This window comes from Protopterus annectens, chromosome 3.part1, assembly GCF_019279795.1.
Source record: "Protopterus annectens isolate FY-2018-M chromosome 3.part1, PAN1.0, whole genome shotgun sequence".
NCBI classification, from domain to species: Eukaryota; Metazoa; Chordata; order Ceratodontiformes; family Protopteridae; genus Protopterus; species Protopterus annectens.
This window is the reverse complement of record NC_056732.1, coordinates 321,428,621-321,452,574: the sequence shown is the minus strand read 5'-3', so window position 1 is coordinate 321,452,574 and position 23,954 is coordinate 321,428,621. Positions and strand designations below refer to the sequence as shown.

The 23,954-nt window shown below is 44.5% G+C and overlaps 1 protein-coding gene across 1 annotated transcript in view; it reads right to left on the bottom strand.

Annotated features, from left to right (window-relative positions):
- DAZL (deleted in azoospermia like) overlaps positions 1-23,954 on the bottom strand; it is a 2,235,938-nt gene that overhangs the window by 590,590 nt on the left and 1,621,394 nt on the right. Inside the window, exon 6 of the mRNA XM_044066765.1 lies at positions 13,384-13,520. Coding sequence (XP_043922700.1) covers positions 13,384-13,520 — 137 coding nt within the window. The remainder of the gene's footprint in view (positions 1-13,383; positions 13,521-23,954) is intronic.

Below are 23,954 nucleotides of genomic sequence, written 5' to 3'. Positions count from 1 at the left end.
GGCCTGAGAGAATCTGTCGGTCGCTGAGAAACAGTAGTCGGAAGAGAAGATATAATTTTTTTGTTTAGAATCGGTAGTACAAATGGCCTCCTCGGAAGCCAGTGCCTGCGTCGCGGCTCTGGACCCAACCAAGGCAGAGACGGCCACAGGCTCGGAAGATGAAGTGGATTTCTGCGGCATACCGGACTTCGAAAGGGGCTTGGCAGGCGCCTGCGTAGAAAGCAAGTCGGGCATCAGGGGTTGCGAAAGCGCCTCACTGACTTCCGGAGAACTGACAACTTGCTTAGCAGTATCGTCGTTTGAAGGCTTAGCCTAGTCTGGCCTATTTTTATCTTTATGTTTTTTTGGAATATCAGCGGATTGTTGGCTGACGGACGCCTATTCGGAATTCGAAGATGGAATATGAAAAAAATTGTCGACAAAAAGAGCTCTACAGTGAATGGTTCTCGCATTAAAGAGGGCACAGAACCGGCAACAAGGGACATTGTGGTCTGGACCTAAACAAGTGATGCAGAAAGAATGAAAATCTCAGTGTGGGATCTGCCTTCCATGGGCGAGACAATTGTTAACTTTTTTGGGCATTGGTTAGAGCAAGAAAAAAGGGTCCCCAAAAGGGTACTTAGCTTTAGACGTTTTCTGCTGAAATTTGACTTCTGGCAGCGACCAACCGGCACTCGTGCAAACTGCTTTTGCTGCGGGCTCCACGGCAAGAAAGACCGATGTAATAACGTCGGCTGCCTTGCTTTATAGTACTGACGACCTGATGTCAGACTACAGGTGACAGCAGCCGGCGCACAAAAACATTGACTCTGGTATTCAGGCCGGCCGAGGGCTACCACTGCAGGGATAACCCACAGGTGATGACTGCAACAGTGAAACACGAAGAACATCTGTAGGTTCCAAATACAGTCCAATAGGTCACTCCAGAAAAAAATGGATGGCAGATGGATGGAGGGGAAACTGAGGAAGAATAAGAATGAATAACACAGATGCCTAGTTATGGTGAGTACATGACTTTTAAATCTGATGTTGTCCTTTTCATTCTTCCTCAACCCATGGGACAGAGTCCCCAGCTACATTAATCTTGGGTGGCCCTCATAGAACGATATTCTAGAGTACTGCTGAACCAAAGGCGGCTCCGTTTTTAGAAATAATATCCAATTTGTAATGACTAACAAAGGTATTAGCATTGGACCATGTAGCTGCAGCCCAAATATCAATAGATGTCCTTGACCAAAAGGCACATGAAGCAGCCATTGACCTGGTCGAATGAGCCTTGGGAGGTTTAGGTACGGTCATGCCTTGTTGAGAATAAATCCAAGAAATACAGTATGTAATCCATTTGCCTAGAGTGACTTTAGAAACTAAACAACCCAGCCTTTTTGGTGAAAAAGAGACAGTTGATCTAATTTTCTAATTTGCTTCGTTCTGTGAAGATAACAACGTAACTGTCTGTGTACATCAAGGAGATGTAGCATGCACTCTCCTTTATTTGAAAAATTTGGAAAGAAGAATCGTAAGTGAATGGGGTGGTTAATGTTAATTTCAGAGTCGACTTTAGGTAAAAAAGAAGGATTAATCCATAAGGTAACCATTTCTTTATGAAAAATTATGTGAGGTGTTTTTGAAGAAAGAGCCTGAAGTTCAGATATTCTCTTTGTGAAAGTAATGGCTACTTAAAAGACTTTTTTCCATGAAAGGAATTTTAAATCAGTTTTAGCTGAGTGTTCAAAGGGTTTCTGAGTTAGCGCAAGGTGGTGAGGGATCCTTTATCAGAGGTCTTAGAAGAAAAATACCCTTAAGAAAGACCTTGTATAAATCAGACAAAGCCAGGAAATAATGTCGGTTTCTGTGTGAAAATTAGAAATTGCTGCCAGTTGAAGTTTAACAGTAGAGAAACCTGCTCCTTCTTTAAACAGAGTTGCCCAAAATTGAAGAATCATGGAACTGGGGCATAGAAGGGATCTAGCTCATTGTTTAAGGTCCAAAAGGGGAATCTTTTTCATTTATTCTTCTATACTTTTTTTGGTAGACACTTTTTGAGAAGCCAAAATAATGCCAAGTCTAGGGGAAGACAGCCTGGGCTGTCGAACCATTACTGGAAATGGAGAAACCATGAGGTTAAGTTTGAGGGCCTGTATGTTGGGATGATGGATCCTTGATGGATGAGAGAGGGGATCTGGAGATGGCTCCAGTATCCATGGAGGATAATGAAGGTGAGATCATACAAAGGGGAACCATACTTGCAGAGGCCAGAAAGGGGCAATGAAAATTACTGAGCTCTTCAGCCAACTCCTTTCTGCAGAAATTTGGGAATCAAGGGGAGGCGGGGGTAAGCATAAAGGAGACCCATGGGCCAAGCATGGACTAGAGCAACTCTCTGTGACTCCCCCTGAGGGGGGAAAAGAGCAAAGTATCTGCTGCACTTGTTGTTGTGAGGGGGGGGGGTTCACAAAGAGGTCACAGCAAGGTTGGGCCCCACGACAAGAGATCACTTCCACCACAGACTGATTGGGAGACCACTTGTAAGGCATGAAAATGGACCTGCTTAGTTTGTCCGCTAGTGTGTGGGATTTCCTCGGAATGTGTGTTGCAGTAAGATGGTGGTCTGATGAGATCTCCCATTCCCAAACTCTCGTGGCCTCTCTGCAGTAGGGTAAGATTGAGTTCCCCCTTGTCTATTAATGCACCAGACTACAGAAATGTTGTCAGTCTAAACTGCAACAGTCCCTAGGGAAGGCATCTTCACCACCACCACAGCATCAACTGGCACTTCTTTGCTCCAGTGGGGTCTGTCTGATGGCAGGGCTAAAAATTTATCAGGTCTATTCAGGATTGGTTTGAAGGTATCTAGTTCCTTCCAAGCCCAATGGGAAACCAAATCCAAGGATCATATCTTTCGATCAGATGATATCAGATATAAAATGTTCCTTGTTTTAGTCGGAGGCTCAGATGAAAACCTTAGGGACTTCACTGGGACTTCAATTTACAGGGAGTTTGAGTCCCAGAAGAAAACGAAGTAGCTGGCAGCATGCCTTTCAAAATTAGTTTATTTCCTGTATCTGCCAAGGCCACTGAGTTAAAGGTGGGGCAAACTGTACAACCAGTATCCAAGTGTCTGGCTCTAAGGCAGTAAACACACTCCTTGGGTGGATCCAAATTGAGATCTTGTGTCCACACGAAGTTCATTTTTTAAATCTAGTCAGCTTATCCAACATGACAGTACAGCAAAGTATTGAGACAAAAATGTTTTTTTTTAATGAAAGGGGAAGAAACAGTAAAAAAATCAACTATCAACTACAGTAGACTACAGAAATACCCTATTAAAGCAAGGGTAAAAAATATAGACAAACGCCAGCAATAGTAAGAAAAAATACTATAAAAAATACTAAAAGAAGGGAAGATTTTCCTAGCAACTGTTGAAAACTCAGAGGGAGGATAAAGACAACTATTAGAAGAACACTTCTCAGAAAAGGTAATAAAATCCTACTAAACTCAAAATATTGCTGTAAAAGTTTGAGAAAGGAATTTGTGTCTGTTCATGATGGCGGCAAATGAGATCTGAGGTAATGGGAATGGAATATGGCATTATGGGTATAGGAAGAAGCTTAAGAGTTGGATCCAAAGTCTGAAATATGCAGCTGAGTCAGATCCGAGTCTGATCCGAGCCCATACACTGAGGAAGAATGAAAAGGACAACATCAGATGTATTATTATTATTTTTTTAACAGCTGGATAGAGCAGCTACAATCTCACACTTATCTCTCAACATCCCGAGTGCAAGGATAAATTTGCTTCTCTTTTGCTTGACGTACAGTGAATAACCATTTTCCTTAAACACTGTGCTGTCCCCAATTTTTAATACTTTATCCTTCTGCCACAGTTTTGTATGGAGCAGCTCTTTCTGCTGGTAGGATTGCATCTTTACTAATATAAGTCTTGGCTGCTTTAGCCAGATTTGGAGAATATACACAATGTGCCCTCTCAAACAATAAATCCTGCTATATAACACCAGTCCATTTGCTTATTTGTATTTTCATAAAATTAATGCAGTCCATTTCTTCCAGTTTCTATGGTACAGCAAAATATCACAGGCTTTCCCTGCATGCTCTATCTTCTAAACATTTTTTTAAACATCTCTTAGAGAGAAGACTCAAGTTCATCCAATCTTTCCTTCACTTCTACAAAATACTTACAATTTCATCAGCTCATCTCAATAGCCATTTAAAATGTTAATCTTCCCAGACTATTTTCATTTGACTTTATTATATTCTTCCAGTGCTTCACTTAATATACACACCTCTAACTGTATGTCATTTAATTTTCTCCACTAAATTTCTGGAAGCCATCTTTTCCTGTGCAAAAGACGACACTAACAACTACACTTTGCTGAACAGCTGATATTGTATTCTGAGACAGAACATTTTCTTTTCCTTTTCTGTTGCTATTCACTTATTTCTATAAACTTCTTCAATGGCATCCAGGCAATGTGAGTACTAGCCAGAAACTGATTTTTTACCCAAACTGATAACGTTTAATAACTTATTAACTAAGTTCTCTTTCTCCACATTGGAAGAGCTCTAATCAAACCTATTACTCAGTGTGCAGCCATCTTGAAAGTCTAGTGTGCTTTGTCTTAATGCTAAAAGTTAATGCTTACTGAAAGCATGCTGGTTGTTTTTCACATCTGAAAGGAAAACAGAAACAAGTTGAAAAACAGCTGTCTGCGTAAGTGGGAGCATAAGTCTAACATGCACATTAGCATGTCTGGCATTAAGTTTAGAACAGGTAATATCTGTGGGTACAGATGTCTGTCATTTTGGGGCAACTGCTCCTATTTGAAGGGGAAGACTTCATTTGTGGAAAGTGCATATAACTTTGTGTGTTTGCTGTGCATTAAAACAGGATAGGGGTTGAAAATGAGTCAAGTTTTTTTGTTTGTTTTTCAAGTGTTTTTACTAAAGCAAAAAGTCTAAGAAAATGGGACAAGGGTCCAAAAGGAGAAAAGAAAAAGCAACTACATACAAGATCAACCTGCCAGTCATTTGAGTGTACATGTACGCTACAGGCTGGAAGCATCCATTCAAAGGAACGGTCATGCTGTATGGGAGTAAGAAGCCTTTTAACAGAATAACTCCTTTGGTGATATCAACATGGAATGGAATGGAAGTGTCCTTCTAGTTAAGAACAAAAAGCAGAGTCAAGTACATTAAAAAAGAGTAGGGTGCAAACAGACATGGTAAGAAGAATAAAACCAGATGTGTGGCAGCAAAAAGTTAGAAGGGATTACACCGGCATTTGTTTATTTTCCCTCTAGAACTAATGTTAAGGAGCTCAGGAGAAGTTTGGAAGGAAAAAGTAAGCTTTCAGCCATGAACATTATTTATGGATGGGAAATGGAACCTGATTTGCAAATGTAAGGATAAAACAAGAGTGTATTTTTCTGAAGAAGTACATGAAAATATTTTGGTATGGAAAAAGTGAATTCAGTAACAGTAACTCTGAATTTATATATCATTCCCTAAGACTCAGTAATTGAGTTACACTAGTTAGAGAATACATTTCACAGAACTAGGTTGTATTTAGCTGAAAGCTTTGAGACCCACCCAATAACAAGCTCTGTTTCATTTGCCTGAATCCCAAATGCTCAAAACCATTTGCTTAAAAACTCATTTGACTGAAAACCGTCTCCTCAACAAATGTACTATAAAAATTTTTTTGCAGGAGGGCAAGCCCCCTGCGCCTCCCATGCCCTCCACTCCCCCTCTTTGTTATAAGTACTTATTTGCAGTTACCCATTCATTCTACTAGACCACATTTCAACAATCTCTGACTATGAAAAACAACAACAATAACTTTGCAAATGCAAAAAAGGACAATTGTAGACTTCACTTAAAACACACTAGTCAGGCCAGTCGATTAACTGCATGCACCTCTTTGTTCTTTGCTTAAACTAATTAAAAAAAAAAAAAAAAACACAAACAGCTATTAACTTTGCAAAGGCAAGAAAGAGCTGCCACTGTCACACTTTTCATAATATTCTCTTCTCTTTCAAGTTAAACTGGTTAAAAAATCCCATGTGTAGTCTGCACTAAAGAAATCAGTCTAAATATCCATCTCTACAAAAACAACACATTATAATTTAGTTCCACATATAACATGATCAATACACTTTTACATCCTCCTAACAGCCTACAATAATAACATTATATTAACTTTAGCTTGCCTGTTACAGTGTAAAGCCTGAAACATTACAAATTTGAAAAATTACTTTCTTACTTTTATAACTAGAGAATACCGTAGTCACTGATAAAACTCTCCCCAGATTACATTTAAAATACATCTGACTGCATACTATACAGAACAGATTTAAATATAAGAAGCAATTTACATAATTAAATGTATTATACAGATATTAATTAAGAACAACACTTTTTTTTCTTATTGTTACTTCTTGAATCTCTTCCACATGCTTCAAAATATTAATGACATAAAGAAGCATTTATGGTTTTGATGCCTCCCACCAGTTTAACTCATTCAGCAAACATCCGGTCTTACTCAGCCACTTCTTCTTGCAAAAATACAGCTCCTAAGTCTAAACTAGAACTGATGGGGATGACACTTTACAGTTCTCCCATTTACTCACCGGGAGAGGAATGTTCATCACCTATTATTTAAAAGTAAAAGCCGGAGTTAAAAATTTCACACTGTTGCCAGTTTTCTTCCTCATCCTCTCGACCTCCCAACATTGATCTATGGTAATGATGATTCTTCTAGTAAGCTCCTGTGTCTTTTTTTCTGGCAATCAAACATTTTCCTTTGGAAAAATAAAGGTTTCACTTTCAAAAAAGCTTGTCTATGGACTTTGTTACTGTCAGAAGAATGAAAAAAAGAGCCCACTTCATTAAATTGGCTCACTTTGTTGGCTAAATTTTTATTTACTCCTTAGCCCATTTTAAATCCAAAAACAATAATTATGTACTTACCATAACTTGGTATCTGTGTTATCCTACATGATTATTCATCACATCTGGATATTGGATCCGATCTGGCACTTTACAGAGCAGATTCAGGATTCGAGCTCCTCCAACTCCCACAATCCCCTTCTACCATCTAATCCTCAGATCAAGTTTGGTGACTAAGGAAGGGAAATACTAGGGAACCTGACTATTCAACTAGTCATAGAGAAGAGAACAATAGCATCAAAACCGCAAAAGGCTGTAGCTCAAGGGCCTGAAAACCCCAGCCTCTCCAGAACCAACAGAAGAAGGAAAGGGGAAGGGGGGGGGGGCGGAAGTGATGAATAACGAAATAGGATAACACAGATACCAAGTTATGGTAACTACATAACTATTGATCTGATGTTATCCATTTCATTATTCATCGTCTGAGTCAGAATCCCCAGCTCCAAAGAACCCTGGGTGGCCCTAAGGAAGGATGTGCCTAAGCACTGTGGAACCAAAGGACACTCTGTTTCTGGAAATCATATCCAGTTTATAATGAGCCACAAAGGTGTGAGGAGTAGACCAAGTGGCCACAGCACAAATCTCATGTAAGGACATCCTGGCAGTGAAGGCTGAAGAAGTAGCCACTGACCTAAGAGAATGTGCCTCAGAAGGGCAAGACAGCTCCATCTTCCTCACAGAATAAACCAGAGAAATACAACTAGAGATCCATTTAGAAATCATTAATTTAGAAACTGCTTGGCCATGACTGTTCAAGGAAAACTGATCAAACTTCCTGAAGGGCTTAGTCCGATGCAAATAAAATCTCAGCTGTCGATGTACATCCAAGGTATGCAGGAGATATTGACCCTTATTAGAGTGATTAGGAAAGAAAACAGGTAACTGGATATCTTGGTTGAGATTTCGTTCAGTAGCTAGTTTAGGCATAAAGGAGGGGTTAGTATGCAAAGTTATTCTGTCCTTATGGAAAACAATATAAGGTGGTTTAGAAGACAAGGCCTAAAATTCAGAAACCCTCTTGGCCGAAGTAATGGCTACCAGAAAGGCAGTCTTCCAAGAAAGATATGTGCAATCACAAGAATGAGGAAGCTCAAAAGGACTTTGGTTGAGAGACTGCGGCATCAATGTCAGATTCCAAGGAGGGGCTGGATTTTTGATTGGAGGTCTAAGAACAAAGATACACTTCTTAAAGGCCTTAAACAACCTCGACGAAAATATAGGTCTAGCACTGTTATGAAAATTGGAAATGGCCGCCAACTGGACTTTGATAGTCAAAAAGCTGGCCCCCTCCTGAAACTGGAAGATTAAGAATAGAATGATATCTTGTATGGGAGCTGAAAACCAGTCCAGATTTCATTCTGGTGCCCAAAAAGAAAAACGCTTCCACTTACTGTGGTAGACTGTCTGAGTAGAAGGCTTCTGTAAGGCTAGAATAGTTTTCCTGACGGGATTAGCCAGCCTGGACTGTTTTACTATGAATGGAAGTGGAGAAACCATGCAGTCAGCGAAGTGACCGAAGATTGGGCAGTTGTTCTGATGGATGAGAAATGAGATGCGGAACAGGATCCAGTATCCAGGGAAGATATTTGAGATGAGACACTTGAGATGACACCTGAGGAAGGGGAACCACACCTGATGAGGCCAGAAGGGAGCAATTAGGATCATGGAACTCCTCAGTCTGAAGGCTTTCTTAAGTACTTTGGGGATCAATGGAGGGGACAGTAAGCATCTAGGAGACCTGGGGCGAATCGTGAACAACAGCATTCCTCAGGGACTGCCCCTCTGGGAGAATCAAGGCAAAGTACCTACTGCATTTGTTGTTCAACAGGGAAGCAAAAAGACTGCAGCAAGGCTGGTCCCAACGGGTGAAAATCTGAGATGCCACTGACTGACTGAGGGACCACTCATCTGTTGAACTTATCTGCAAAGGTGCTGGACTCCCTGGGAATGTGTGCTGCTAGGAGAAAGCGTCAGGAAAAGATCGTCCATTTCCACACTCTTATGGCCTCTCTGCACAACGGGTATGATCATGTTCTCCCTTGTTTTTTTATATACCAGATGACCAACATGTTGTCTGTATGAATCACTATGGTTCCTAGAGGAAGGCAATCCTGAAAAGCTTGCAATGAGAGGAGGACTGTCCTCATCTCTAGGACGTCTATGTGCAATTTGGTCTCCAAAGCGGACCATGTGCCTTGGACAGTCTTGCCCTGAAAATGACCTCCCACCCTAACAGGGAAGTGTCTGTGGTCACATTGGCCGAGGGCAGGCGAAGAGAAAATGGCCTGCCCTGAAGGAGATCCTCCGAATGAAGCCATCACTGCAGGTGCCGTCTGCAGATGGGAGTTAAAGGAATAGGCATGGACATTGGATGAGACAGAACAGATCACTGCACAACCAGCGTCCATTGGAGCACCCGCATGTGGTATCTCCCTAGAGGGATGAGGAGAACAGCTGCTGACATGGACCCTAGTGCTCTCAGAATGAGGTGTGCCTGCAGTGAGGGAACCTCCAAGGTGGCCCTGACCTGCTGCCTGATCAAGTCCGCCCTGTGGGGAGGCAATTCTGCAACCTCTGTGACTGTGTTGAAATAAACTGACAGTAATCCCTAACTTTTCGAAAGTGTGCAAGAGTTACTGAGTGACAAAAAACAGTCAATACATCATGGGGGCTGTCAGGAGCCAATCGTCCAGTTATGGAAAGACCTAAAATACCCGAAGCTTCAGGTGAGCCACTACGACTGCTAAGCATTTGGTGAACACCCTAGGGGCTGTGTTGAGTCCAAATGGTAGGGTTCTGAACTGAAAATGATCAGCTCAGATCAGGAAGCGCAGGTGCCTCCTGGAGCACCTGTCTATCTTGATATGATGGTAGGCATTCATCCTTTTGCAGTAGGGGCAGAAAGTGACCATCCAGAATTTTGACTTCTTGACCAAGAAATTCAGCTTGCTGAGGTTCAAAATTGGATACAGGTCCCCCGTCTTTTTTGGCCCCAAAAAGAAGTGAGAATAAGTTCCAGATCCTCTTTGCCCTGCAGGGACCTTCTGCATGGCTCTTTTTTCTAGACATGCCAGAACTTCTAGTTGGGCCAGTTCTCTCTGACTGGGTGGCATGTTGTGGAGGATCTTGTTGGTATTTGGGGGAGGTTGGGAAAAGGGAATGTAATAATCCCTGGATAGAATCTTGGGCGCCCACCAATTGTTTATTATGGATGCCTAGGCACTTGGGTGCAACTAAAAACGACCCCCCTACTGCCTCCAGGGTTGGACAGACGGGCAACACCTCAGAGGTGCTGAAAGGGCTTCTCAGAGAAGGGTTCCCTGGAGCCCTGATTTTGCAGACCCCCTCTGCTCCTATGGCATCTAACATTAAATCCCCTTCCCCTGTCTCTGGAAGGGGAATCCTCTGAATCATCCTGGAAGGAACTCTGCAATTTGTGGAACCCAAGTTTCTTACTTCCACGTTGGTTTTTGGAAAAGGAAGTTTGGGGAGTAAAAAATTTCAACCCGACTGCCAACAGAGCCTTGCCCTCCTGTTCAATGTGAGTTAAGGTTTCTTTGACAGATGGTCCAAAAAGTGAGAAACCACCGAAAGGAGCATTTGTAAAGGACACTTTGAAGGGTTCTGCAAACCCAATACAGACATAGCGCCTGATGGCAATCCCCACACTGGCCGCTCGCATTGGAAATTAACCTCATTGAGGAAATGGCAAAGGAAGAAAGAATGGTGAGCTTGGGAGATACCTTCTTGAGGTCCTCCTCCGGTATTAACTCTGAAAGAGACTTGGTGAGCTCTGAGATCAGATCTTTATGGAGGTGGGTGAAATGCGACAAATAGTTCAAGACTCTCAGACCAAAAGTGGGTGAAGTGTAAACGTGCTTCTTCTGTCTGTCAGTCACCTGGGACTCACTGTTCAGAGCTCTCTTCCGTCAGCTCCGTTTTTGTAGTTACAGCAACCACAACGGCATCATCTGGCACTCCCTTGCTCCAGAGTGCCCTGTCTGTGGGAGGGCACAAAAACCTATCTGTTTTTTTGAGAACCAGTTCCATAGTGTCAGGTTCCTTCCACACCCTGCGTGCAATAATGTCAATAAACTCATCTGCAGTGGGGACACCCAGGAAGTAGATGGGCTCATCTCAAATGCCTTCACGAACACAGATACCTCTGAAGACAGGGGCTGGAGAGACCAACCACCTTTCTATTTCAACAGCTCCAAAATTTCCTTAAAGTAGATGTTATATGGAGGAAACCTGAGGGACCTGTCCCCTTCATCAAAATCTGTGTCCTTCATAAGGGACTCCAAGTGCCTCCTCTTGCACAATCTCTTCTGAGGAGGGTCTTCTGTAAGGGGTTCAGGAGAGGACTCAGGAGAGAGAGGAACCCCAGGGGTTTTTGGTGCCTGAAGGCTATCTCGGGAGGGCTGACCCTGGACAAGATGAACAGGCTCAGGACACACAACAGCGATGGATTGGAAGTTCCAACTAGGGGGAAGGATGCTGCTCCCGACTTGAAGAAGGTCTGCTCTACCACCTAAAAAACAGAAGGACTCAAGGAAACTCCATCCCTTTCCCCTGTAGCCGAAACCAAGAGGGAAGGGGGAGCAGAGCCTGCCCCAGTCCTGGGCCCCAAGGACAGCACTGAACCCAAGCTGTCGAAGGCCAATGCCCCCAAAGAAAGAGACCAATCTAAAAAGCCCAAAACAGAACCCCTCACCAGGGATATGGCGCCGATCTCTCGGGGGCCGAGACCCGCTCTGGCCTGATGCCTCACGGTCCAAGCTTGTCAGCGACCCTGGAGGAACAGGGAAGGACTGATATTCCCGGATCTCCCCAACGCCTTCCTAGGGAAAATCGAGACCTGCGATTCCAAAACCGCAGGAATTGGAAGAGGAGAAGCCAGCTGAGTAGCTGGGTACCTCCTTGAGCCTGAGCCGGCTGGGGACACCAAAAGACCCATCTCTATCTGGGCCCTAAAAAAAAAACTCATCATCTTGTCCATGTCCCAAGGTAAGATGCTTCTGGAGGATCTGGAAGAGGCTGAAGAATGAGTGGACTTGGAAGGGAAAGCCTGCTGGGATCTCACCACTCTGTAGTGTTCCCGATCTGTGGAACGAGTCTTTTGTCTAGGATCCGAAGACTTCGGATCCCTAGGAGATTTGACTGGGGAGCCTAGAATAACTAGCTCCAGAGTCAATGAACATGTTGGATCCGAGCCCTGGAGAACAACGTTCCTCAGATCCAAGGGAGCTAACGGAGCCAAGGGAACAAAGGTAGGATCTGATGGTCTCCAATCCAAGGAGGTCTCAGCACAGGAAGACAGATCCTGAGTCTTCGGATCCAAACCTGCAGAGGACTGCTTTGGATCCCGGGGACTGGGATCTGAGAGTCTTGGCTGTTTTTGAGCAGCCGGGGGATAAGCCCCAGGAGAGGCCAGAGGAGGCTTTCCTCTTGGAATCTTTGTGGCTGCTAGAAGAGGGGAAGCCTGAAACAAAGGGAATCCCTTGTGCCTTACCCTTGAAAAGGAGTTTGTTCCAGCGATCTGCCAAAGCCCGAAGATTGAATGCCATGCAGACTGAACATTCAGCCTCGAGGTGGTCACATCCCAGACAATACACAGATTTCTTGTGAGCGTCAGAATTTGGAATCTTCCGCCCGCAATAAGAATACAGTTTAAATTCGGTAGGCTTGTCTGACATGCTACCAAAAGCATATGCACACACAAAAACACCAAAAATAGAAGAATGTAAACTACAAGCCTCAAGTCCTGAAAAAAAGGCAGACCGACACACATACACAACTAAAAGGAATTAGCCACCAACAAATCCCAAAGACACCAAGAGAAAACAGACTTAGGGGGAGGAATATGGGATAAAAGGCGCAAAGCACTGAAAGGGGAAAAAAAGGCATAGGAGACAGAAAGCCTGATGCTGAACTCGAGCTAGATAAGGAAGTGAGGAAGAAACTAACTAACCTGTAAAAATAAAGAAAACACACTTAACTGTAGAAAAAAATCCAAGGAAAGCCCTAACCCACACTGCAAGCCAAGAATCACGTCTGTAGCAAAACGTGGCAAATGCGATCTGAGGATTAGACAACAGAAGGGGATTATGGGAGTGGGAGGAGCTCAAGCCTTGAATCTGCTCTGTAAAGTGCTGAAAAAGTCGCACAGTTTCATAACAAACATCCGCAGTTTAAGAAAGCAGAGAAAAAAAATCATATACAAGCGATAATGATAGCAAAAAGGTAAAACCACCGAAAAAATAGCACTTTTATACCAAAACAGCTACGTATCATCAGTTTGTACAAATTTTATTACAAATAACAAAAAAATTCAATCATAGCCAACTGTCAAGTATCAGGCAAATTACTCCACTGCTCTCAGTTAACGGTAACTTGTTATGTGCTGTTTTCATCTTACCTGAAAATAATGTGTGACTGGATTAAATGCAGCTGAAGCCGGAATACATTCAGTACCAGGAGTGCTGCTGCACACATACTGCAACTGGGGTGCAGGGGGATTAAAAATGAAAGATCTGTGCTGAACGTGGCTAGTACCTAACAATAAAAAAATATACATGTAAATATATCACTGTATATTGCAAAACAAGTAAAATATAAAACTTCCAAAACACAGTACGAAAAAAGAAGTTATGTTCTTACTATAATTTTCCATCTGTGCTGACTTGAGCTTCTCCTCCCTACCCATAATGCCCCACTCCCCCAGAATATCTCAGATTGAGTTTGCCAAAAAACATAACACCTAAAGAACATTATTATAACCTTAAATAACACACAGGTCAAATATGTATGCACATAGCAATGAAAAGGAGCATCAGGAGCTCAACTGAAGGAATAGAGGTTCCTTTGAAACTCCACTAGGCTTCCCAAAGACTTGGATAGGGGGAACGGGGGAGGGAAGGTTAATAGAAATAAAGATGGACTACAGAGATGGAGTGTTATGGCAAGAACATAGCTTCTTTATTTGATGTTGTCCACTTCAATTCATTAATCTGTGGGACAGAGTCCCCATCAACTATAATACAGGGTGGCCATCATGGAAGAATATTCAGTACAGCAGAACCAAAGACACTTCTACTTGTGGATATGATGTCTAATTTGTAAGGTGTGACAAGGGTGTGTGTGTGTGTGTGTGTGTGTGTGTGTGTGTGTGTGTGTGTGTGTGTGTGTGTGTGTGTGGGGAGGGGGGTTGACCAAGTAGTAGCAGCACAAATGTCTTCAACTGACACTCTAGACCAAAAAGCTTGAGACGTAGCCATAGACGCTGTAGAATGGGCCTTTATTTGTCCTGGTAAAGGAATACCTTCAACAGAGTAGATGAAAGCAATGCAGTCTTTCAACCATCTCGTTAGCATAACTTTGGTAACTGCTCTACCTCTTTTTGTGTTAGAAAAAGAGACAAACAGCTGATCAGAATTCTTGAAGGGCTTGGTTCTATGTATATAAAAACAAAGCTGCCTATGTACATCAAGCAAATGCATAGTGTTTTGATAATCAGGTAAAAAGAACATAAGATTGATGGACTAATTAATGTTGCCCTCCTTAACCACCTTGGGTAAAAAAGGAGGATTAGTACGCAGAGTCACTCTGTCCTTGTGGAAAATCAAATATGGAAATTTTGCCAAAAGGGCTTGAAATTCAGAAACCCTATTGGCAGATGTAATAGCTACTAAAAGCAGTCTTCCAGGAGAAAAATTTCAAATCCACCATGGCTGAGGGTTCAAAAGAGGGATGGACCAACGCTTGCAAAATCAGAGTCAGATCTCACGGAGGAGTAGGATCTTTCATTGGAGGTTGCAGTGGGAAGGTGCCCCTAAGAAACACTTTACACATTTCAGAAGAAGCAAGAGATAAGGAATCAAACCCCATATGAAAACTGGATATAGCAGTCAACTGAACTTCGACAGTAGAATAACTAGCTCCATCCTTAAAAAGGGAAGCCAAAAAATCTAGCATAAATGCCACTGGGGCTGTAAAGGGATCTATCTGTTTCTGTTCAGCCCAAAAGGAAAATCTTTTCCATTTACTCTTGTAAACTTTGTGCGTGGAAAACCTATGAGAGGAGATCAAAATTTCCTGAACAGGGGAAGAGAGCCTGGGAAACCTTGCCATCATCAGTAGTAGAGAAACCATGTGGTTAATTTCAGGCCCTGAATGTCTGAGTGTGGATGCCCGGACGGATGAGAAAGCAGATCTCGAATCGGATCCAATGTCATCAGGGGGCAAACCAGGTGAGAGCACAGGAAGGTGAACCAGATTTGTCGAGGCCAAAAAAAGGGCAATGAGGATTACTTTGCCTTGCAACCTGAGAGCTTTCTGCAGCAACTTGGAAATTAACTGTAGAGAAGGAAAGAAGGAAAGGCAAAGAGAAGAAAAGAGAGCCAATCGTGGACAAGAGCATCCCTGGGGGACTGTACCTGAGCAAAGATCAAGGCAAAAAAATAAGTTATGTACTCACCATAACATGTTCCATGTTTGTAGTCCATCTCGCCCTTCATTCCTACACTTGGGTTCGGAGCCGAACCTCGGCTCCAACTCGGCAATTCTCTAGCTCAAACTTGTTTGGTTGGCTCGTGGCAAGGAGGTATCCCATAATGCACCACTGACATATCCCAGATCTTGTTTGCTGCAAGTAGTAAATATATACAGACAAAGAACAAACCATGTAGAAAGGTCTCAACATACAGATAAGGCAATGATCACAATTCCCCCCAGGTCCTCAAAGGAGGGGGCAGGAGGGTGGGATAGTAGGAATAAAGGGCAAGATGGGCTACAAAGATGGAACATTATGGTGAGTACATAACTTCTTTATGTTCTGAAGTCCTATCTCGCCTTCAGTCTTACACTACGGACAGCGTCCCTAGCACCTTTATCTTGGGTGGCTCTTGGGAAAATGCTACTGAGTACTGTGGAACCAACGGAAGATCTGCTCCTGGAAGCCACATCCAGTTTGTAGTTATGAATATATGAGGTGTAGCCCATGTTGCTGCTCCACAAATGTTACCCATTGGAATCTTTGCTTGAAAAGCTACCGATGTAGAAACAGATCTGGTAGAGTGGGCTTTCACACTGAAGGCAAGATCTTTGCCACTGGATATATAAACGAATGAAATGCAGCTTGAAATCCAGTGTGATAAAGTGGGTTTTGAGACTGGTAGGCCCTTCCTTGCATCCGAAAAGGAAATAAACAATTGGTCTGACCTTCTGAAACAAGAAGTTATGTACTCACCATAACGTTCAATGTATGTAGTCCATCTCGCCTCACATTCTTACCCATGGGTTCGGAGCCGAACCTCGGCTCCGACTCGACCATACTCTAGCTCAAAGTCTTTCAATTGGCTGGGCTAAAAAGGTATCCCATGCTGCATTGCTCCCTTTCCCAGATCTAGTTTGCTGCGAGCTCAATCACTCACTTCTCCACACACAACACATAGAGAAGGAAAAACATACCAACCAGAAAGGAATTTGAAATCATACCTATCCCCTAGGTCCTCCAGGAAGGAGGAAGGAGGGGGTAAGTAAGAATGTGAGGCAAGATGGACTACATACATCGAACGTTATGGTGAGTACATACAGCGTCCCCAGCACCTGAATCCTGGGAGGCTCAGTGGAAAATACTCCTGAGCACTGTGGAACCAAAGGAAGACCTGCCTCTGGACTCCAAATCTAACTTGTAGTGAGTAACAAAGGTGTGAGGAGATGCCCATGTAGCCACAGCACAAATATCATCCATAGACAACCTGGCCTGAAAAGCTGTAGATGTAGACACAGATTGGGCAGAATGAGCCTTCACTCAAAATGGTTAATCCCTGCCACCTGAAGCATAAATGAAGGAAAAACAACTGGAGATCCATCTAGACAAGGTGACTTTGGAAATAGGAGACCCAATCCTGTTTTCTGAAAATGAGACAAACAACTGATCAGATTTTCTAAGATCCTTCGTTCTATGTAAATAGAATCGTAATTGTCTGGTAACATCCAGCTGATGAAATCTAAATTCTGCCTTGTTCGAGAACTCTGGAAAGAATACAGGCAGTTCAATGGATTGGTTTAGATTACTAACGGAAGCCACTTTCGGTAGAAAGGAAGGGTATGGTCTGAGAGAAACCCTGTCCTTATGAAAAATCAAGTAGGGTGGTCTAACTGATAAGGCTTGAAGCTCCGAGACACGTCTGGCTGAAGTAATGGCTACCAAAAAGATTGTCTTCCAAGTCAAATATTTTAAATCACGAGTGGCTGCAGGCTCAAAGGGGGGCGAAGTGAGACATTGTAAAACAAAATTTAAGTCCCAAGGTATAAGTGGGTCAAAAACTGGAGGACAAAGCAGCATAGTGCCCTTCAGGAATGCCTTACAAAGTCTATGTGCCATGAGACTAGGCTCATCAGCAACGTGAAAAGTGGAAATAGCCGCCAACTGGAACTTAATAGTTGCGGCCGCTGATCCCTGGTTGAAAAGCATGGAGAGGAACTCCAGGACTGATGAAATTGGAGCTGTATAAGGATCAATTTGTCTTGCATGCGCCCATATGGAAAATCTCTTCCATTTGCTGGAATAGATTTTTCTGGTGGAAGGCTTACGGGAGGAAGACAGAATATGAACCACTTCCGGCAAAAAAATGATGAAGCCTGACTAATGATGGAAGTGGAGGAGCCAGGCTGTCAACCGGAGGGTCTGAAGAGAGGGATGGAGCTGCCCTGACATTTGAGTCAGCAGATCTGGTTGAGGGTCCAGAATCCAGGGGGCGTCCACTAGGTAAGGATGGAGAAAGGGGAACCAAATTTGATGAGGCCTGTGTGGAGCAATCAGAATCATTTTGCTTGCCAAAGATTGCGCTTTCTGAATAACCTTTGTCAGCAGAGGAACAGGAGGAAAGGCATACAGTAGACCGGAGGGCCAATCGTGAACTAGAGCATCCCTGGGTGACTCCCCATGAGGCGGGATAAGGGTGAAGTAGCTGCTGCATTTGGTATTGAGGGGGCTGGCAAATAGGTTGCAGCAAGGCTGACCCCACCTGCGGAAAATCTGCTCTGCAACCTGATTGTTCAGGGACCACTCATGAGGCATCAGAATAGCTCTGCTCAACCTGTCGGCAATCACACTGGACTTCCCCCGAATGTGCGTTGCTACAAAAAAATGTTGGGAAGCCACTGCCCACTGCCACACTCACATGGCCTCTCTGCAAAGGGGGTACGACTTGGTTCCTCCCTGTTTGTTTAGATACCATACCACTGACATATTGTCTGTGTGGATAGCAATTGTCCCGAGAGGAAGAAAGCTCTGAAGTGCTTGCAATGCTAGTAGCACTGCTCTCATCTCCAGGACATTGATATGCACATGCATCTCGTGTTCCTGCCACATGCCTTGGACTGTCCTGCCTAGATAATGCCCCCACCCCCACCCCATCTGGGAGGCATCCGTGGTCACTGTGGCAACCAGAGGGGACGGAACAAAGGATTTTCCCGCACTGAGGTTGCTGGTGTGAAGCCACCAGTGAAGATCCTGCTTGCACCTGTCTGTGATTATTATGAGATGAGAAAGCGGAAGACGTTGTAGAGACCACTGGGTGAAGAGTAGCCATTGAAGGAGCCTCATGTGTAGCCTCGCCACACGAACCAGCATAATTGTAGCAGCCATCGTGCCCAACAATTTGGGGATCGATCTTGCCTTCACTCATCTCAAAGGGAGCAACGTGTACACCTGTTGTTGTAAACTTTGAATCCTTTCTAGTGGTAAAAACGCCCTCATGAGCACGGTGTCTAACTCGGCGCCTATAAAGGTGACACACTGCGAGGGCAACAAGGCAGACTTTTCCCAATTTAGAGTGATACCCAATTGTTGACACAGTTTGATCGTGGCATCTCTGGTTTGTAGGAGTAGATTCCTGGTGGTGGCAGAAAGGAGCCAGTCGTCCAGGTACGGAAACACTTGGAATCTCTGACGTTTCAAGTGAGCCGTCCCCACTGCCATACATTTGGTGAACACCCTGGGGTCTGTGGTGAGACCAAAGGGCAGGGCGCGAAATTGGAAATGACTGGCTCCCAGCCAGAAGTGTAGATGACTTCTGGATGCACTGTCCATCTTTACATGGTAGTAAGCATCCTTGAGGTCGATGGAGCACATCCACACTTCTTTTCCCAACAATGGGAGAATAGATTGCAACGTGACCATTCGGAACTTGGAATTGTACACATGGGTGTTCAATCTGCTGAGATCCAAAATGGGTCTCAGGTCCCCTGTCATTTTCAGCACCAAAAAGAATCTGGAGTAAGTCCCTAATCCGATCTGGTCTGAGGGGACATGCTGGATGGCTCCTTTTTCTAGCAGCTTTAAAACCTCTGAAGCTGCGGAATACCTTTGATTGGGTGGAACATCTGGGATTTTTTTGATCAGTGGGGAGCTGAAGAGAAGGGAATGTGATATCCTCCAGAAACTATATTTAATATCCAGTGGTCCTGAGTGATACCTTGCCAGGCCTCTGGGTATAGTGAAATGCAACCCCCGACTGGCTCCAGAAATGCACAGTCAGGCCTCCCATCAGGAGCGCTGGTAGGGAGAACCACGAAAGGAATTGCTGTCTCCCTGGCTACGCGGGCCTCCTCTGCCCCTAGGGCGGCATCTACCAGAATTACCACCCCCTCCCCTGCCTCTGGAGGGGTACTCACCTTGTATGTCATGAAAAAACCTCTGCTATTTTCTGAACCACATCTTCCCACCCCTCTGGGTCTTGGGATAAGGCCTTGAGGGTAGGGAAAAACAGACTCCCACAGCAGACAGAGGTTTTCCCTCTTGCTCGCACCTAGTGAGTGTGTCCTTCACCTTGGTTCCGAATAAGGAGGAACCATCAAACGGGGAGTTGGTGAACATAGACTTGAAGGCCTCCGCGAAACTACAGAGGCGCATCCAGGAGTGTCTCCTAAGAGCAACTCCCGAACTTGCTGTCTTACCCACTCCTTCGGCTGCGTAAGAGATCAGCCTCATGGAGGAGTTAGCAATAGAGTTGAGGGTAGACATCTGAGCGTTGACCTTCTGAGCCACCGCATCAGAAACGTTACCCTGCAGAGTATCTCCAAGCTGTTTCAGGAGATCTCTTTGGAGCCGTGTAAAATGAGATAAGTAATTCAATGACCACAGAGTAAAGGCCACTGAAGAAAACATACGCTTCCCGTACCGGTCCATGGTCCTATACTCCTTGTTAGGAGGATGGACGGTAGATGAAGTCTCAGCCAGTTCCTTCTTGGTGGCCGCTGCCACCACCATGGCATCTACAGGAACTCCCTTGGATATAAACTCTTTGTCAGAGGGGGTGGACAAGAATTTGTTGGGTCTCCTGGGGACTGGTTCCACAGAGTCAAGGGTTTCCAACACCATTCGACAAACCAAATCCAGAAGTTCATCGAAGGGTGGAGATACCCAGGAGACAAAGGGAGCTTTGGAGGGCCAGTCACCCCTCTGCTTCAAAATTTCTAAGATGTCAGAGAAAGAGACATCCTAAGAGGATGACTTGGGGGACCCCCCCGATTCCTCAAGGTCGGTGTCTGACGTGAGGGACTCATCTTGAGAGTCGATGTGCTTCCTCTTGCACATTCTTTTTCTTGGTGGCTCCTCAGGCAAAAACACTGAGGGGCCCTCAGAAATATGGGGACCACTCATGGGGGTATCCTGAGGCCTTGGGTCTCCGCTGTCGAAAGATAGAGGGCGATCAGAGACCCGCCCCGGAGCTGGAGGGGACAGAGTGTCAGAGCCGAATGATGCCACTGAGGACCTGGCCAGCGCGCTTTGCATGGCCTTGAAAGCTGGTCCCCCCATCTCCGAAGATCGATCAGCCGTGGAAGACCTCGGAGCAGAAGGGACAAGGTCCGAAGCCGAAGCAGGGGTCAGGCTCCCCCGCCCCGAACCACCGAGAGGAAGGCTAGGAGCCGAAAAGTGTCCCGAAGCCTCAACCTCGGGTCCGACTGAGGAACCATGAGTCCTGGACCCCGTGGACAGAGCCGACGGGGTCGGAGCTGAAGCTGGAGCCGATAAGCCAGGATGGGCCATCGGAGCTGACCTAGGGACATCAGACGGCGCCGACCCCTCTGGCTCCAAAAGCTGAGATTCGATCAGAGGAGGAAGTATCGAAGCTGGCTGGGTGACAGGCTCCGGAGCCGAATGGGCTGGAGCCGAAAACAATTTTGCCAGTATCGGTGATTGGAGCAGTCTCTGTACCACTCTATCTACATCCACATCTGAAAGAGTCCTGGAGGACCTAGAAGATAAGGAAGGAGATCTAGACCTCCTCTCCAAAAGAGACCTGCGAGGAGGAGAGACCGGCCTAAAATTTGGAGACCAGCTCCAAACTAGCACCTCCGCAATCGGCTCCGAGGGACTTGGAGCCGAAGCAGGTTCAATCAATACACTAACTTCCTGCGGCTCTGAAGACAGTGGAGCCAAGGATGCCACAGTAGATTTTACTACTTTCTCCGGAGGCTCTGAGGATACAGATGGAGCCGGAGAATGCTTTTCAGCCTTGGAAGTTTTACTCTTAGAGGGAGGGGATGGGGGACTTGAAGATAGAAGCCCTTCCCAATCCTCCTCGAAGGAGTGTTTCAAAGGTCCTTTCAAAATTAGTTTGTTCTTCCTCTCCTGAAGAACACGCGGGCTAAATGCATGGCAAAATGTACAAGATTCCTGAAGGTGAATAGCCCCCAGACAATAAACACAAACAGAGTGCCCATCAGTGATTGACATCTTATAACCACATTTAGTACATTTCTTAAAGCCCGAGGGCTTATGCTCTTTCGTATCCTTAGACATAGTGAAGGAAAAAAAAAACACCAACTGTTAATAAAGATCAACCGTTAATACAGAAGCCACAAGTGCGGGAACTAAGAAAAACCAACAGACAATCACAAAAGACCTCTAACTTAAGCGGTCTCAACAGGAACACAAGGAAAGAACTAGGTCCTCTAACTGAAACTGGCCTAGCCCATAAAGGAAACAGTTAGCGGGATACCACAAAAGACAATACTACGAGAAAAAAAGTACACCAGATTATTAAACTAGCACACACACAACACACAGCTATGAAAATAGCTTTTTTTTTTTTTTGAAGCAAGAATCTGTCAATAAAGACAAAAGTTATACTTAGCCACAGCAAAGAGCGAGACCACATCTGAGCTATACGAGTGGCAAACGAGATCTGGGAAAAGGGAGCAGTGCAGCATGGGATACCTTCTTAGCCCAGCCAATTGAAAGACTTCGAGCTAGAGTATGGCTGAGTCGGAGCCGAGGTTCGGCTCCGAACCCACGGGTAAGAATGTAGGCGAGATTGGACTACATAACATCTCTAAGTTCTATCTAGATAAAAATCACAACTGTCTATGAATGTCAAGCTGGTGAAATTTGTACTCTGCCTTGTCAGAAAAAAACACAGGTAGTTCAATGGATTGATTAATATTGACCTCAGAAGAGACCTTAGGGACAAATGAAGGGTTGGTCCGTAAAGAAAACCTGCCTCTGTGAAATACCAAATAAGGGGGCTTAATAGAGAGGGCTTGCAGTTCTGAGACCTTCCTTGCAGATGTAATGGCCACTACAAATATGGTTTTCCATGAAAGGAATTTGAGGTCACAAGTTTCTGAAGGTTCAAAGGGATGCAAAGTAAGTTTTTGAAGTACAAAATTCAAATCACAGGGTGCCACAGGGTCCATAACTGGGGGTCGTAATAATGTGGCCCCTTTAAGGAAAGCTCTACACAATCTATGCGCCATAAGGTTAGTATCATTAGCCAAATGAAAGGTAGAAATAGCTGCCAGCTGAACCTTAATCGTGGCAGTGACTGAACCTTGATGGAATAACTGTGTAAGAAAAGTACAGTTGTGTACCTACCATAAATGTAGATGTTTGAGTGTATTCACTGTTGCAGTCATTACACTTGGGTTATCCTGCTGGCAGGCTACCCGCAGTCGGCCTGAATTCCAAAGTCCTGGTCCGGTGTCGGTCGCTGTCGCCTCTTCCCTGACGTCAGTGCGCCAGGGGTATAAAAGATGCAGCCAACGCTATTTTCTTCAGTTTTTCTTGCCCCACATGTCAGGTGCCCCCAAAAAGGTAGGCCAAAAAAATTCTGATTATAAAAAAGCATGCACATAGCCTTCATCTACAAGCAAATACACCACATAGGTTGTATAGAATATTGAAGTACAGATAAGTCCCAGCAATGAAAGGGGTATGGTGGGAGGGTAACCTGGACTGCAACAGTGAATACACTCGAACATCTACATTTACGGTAGGTACACAACTGTACTATGTTCATCGTGTTTCACTGTTGCAGTCATTACACTTGGGTTGAATCCCAAAGCTGAGGTTGGGTGGCTGGGCCTAAACAGAATTAGGAGTGGCTATGAGGCCCTGCAGAACTGCAGTGGCAAAGCCTGCTCTGGATTTAGAGTAAAGAGGTAAGTGGTAGTGCTTTGTAAAAGTGTGCACTGAAGTCCAGGTTGCAGCCTCCAAAATTTCCTTGGTTGGTACTCCTCTAAGGAAGGCTGCTGAAGTGGCTGCTGCTCTGGTAGAATGTGGCCTAATGCCCTTAGGCACTGATTTGCCATGTTGTGAATAGCAGAAACGAATGCAGTGGCCTATCCATTTCGAAATAGTCTGCTTTGAAATAGCTTTTTCTTGCGATCATGCGGCATATGCCACTAAGAGTTGCTCAGTCTTTCTGAAAGCTTTAGTTTTGTCCAAGTAAAAGCGTAGCTGTCTGTGTATGTCCAAATAATGCAGAAGTCTCTCCCCCTTATTCTGCGGGTTTGGATAAAAAGTAGGCAAATGAATGGTTTGGTTAGGAGCCACACTGGACACTAACTTAGGCATAAATGTTGGGGTTGTCCTTAGAGAAACTCTGTCCGGATGAAAAATAATAAAAAGGTTCCACAGCCATTAGTGCCTGTAACTCTGAGACTCGTCTTGCTGAAGTTATTGCTAGGAGAAGAGCT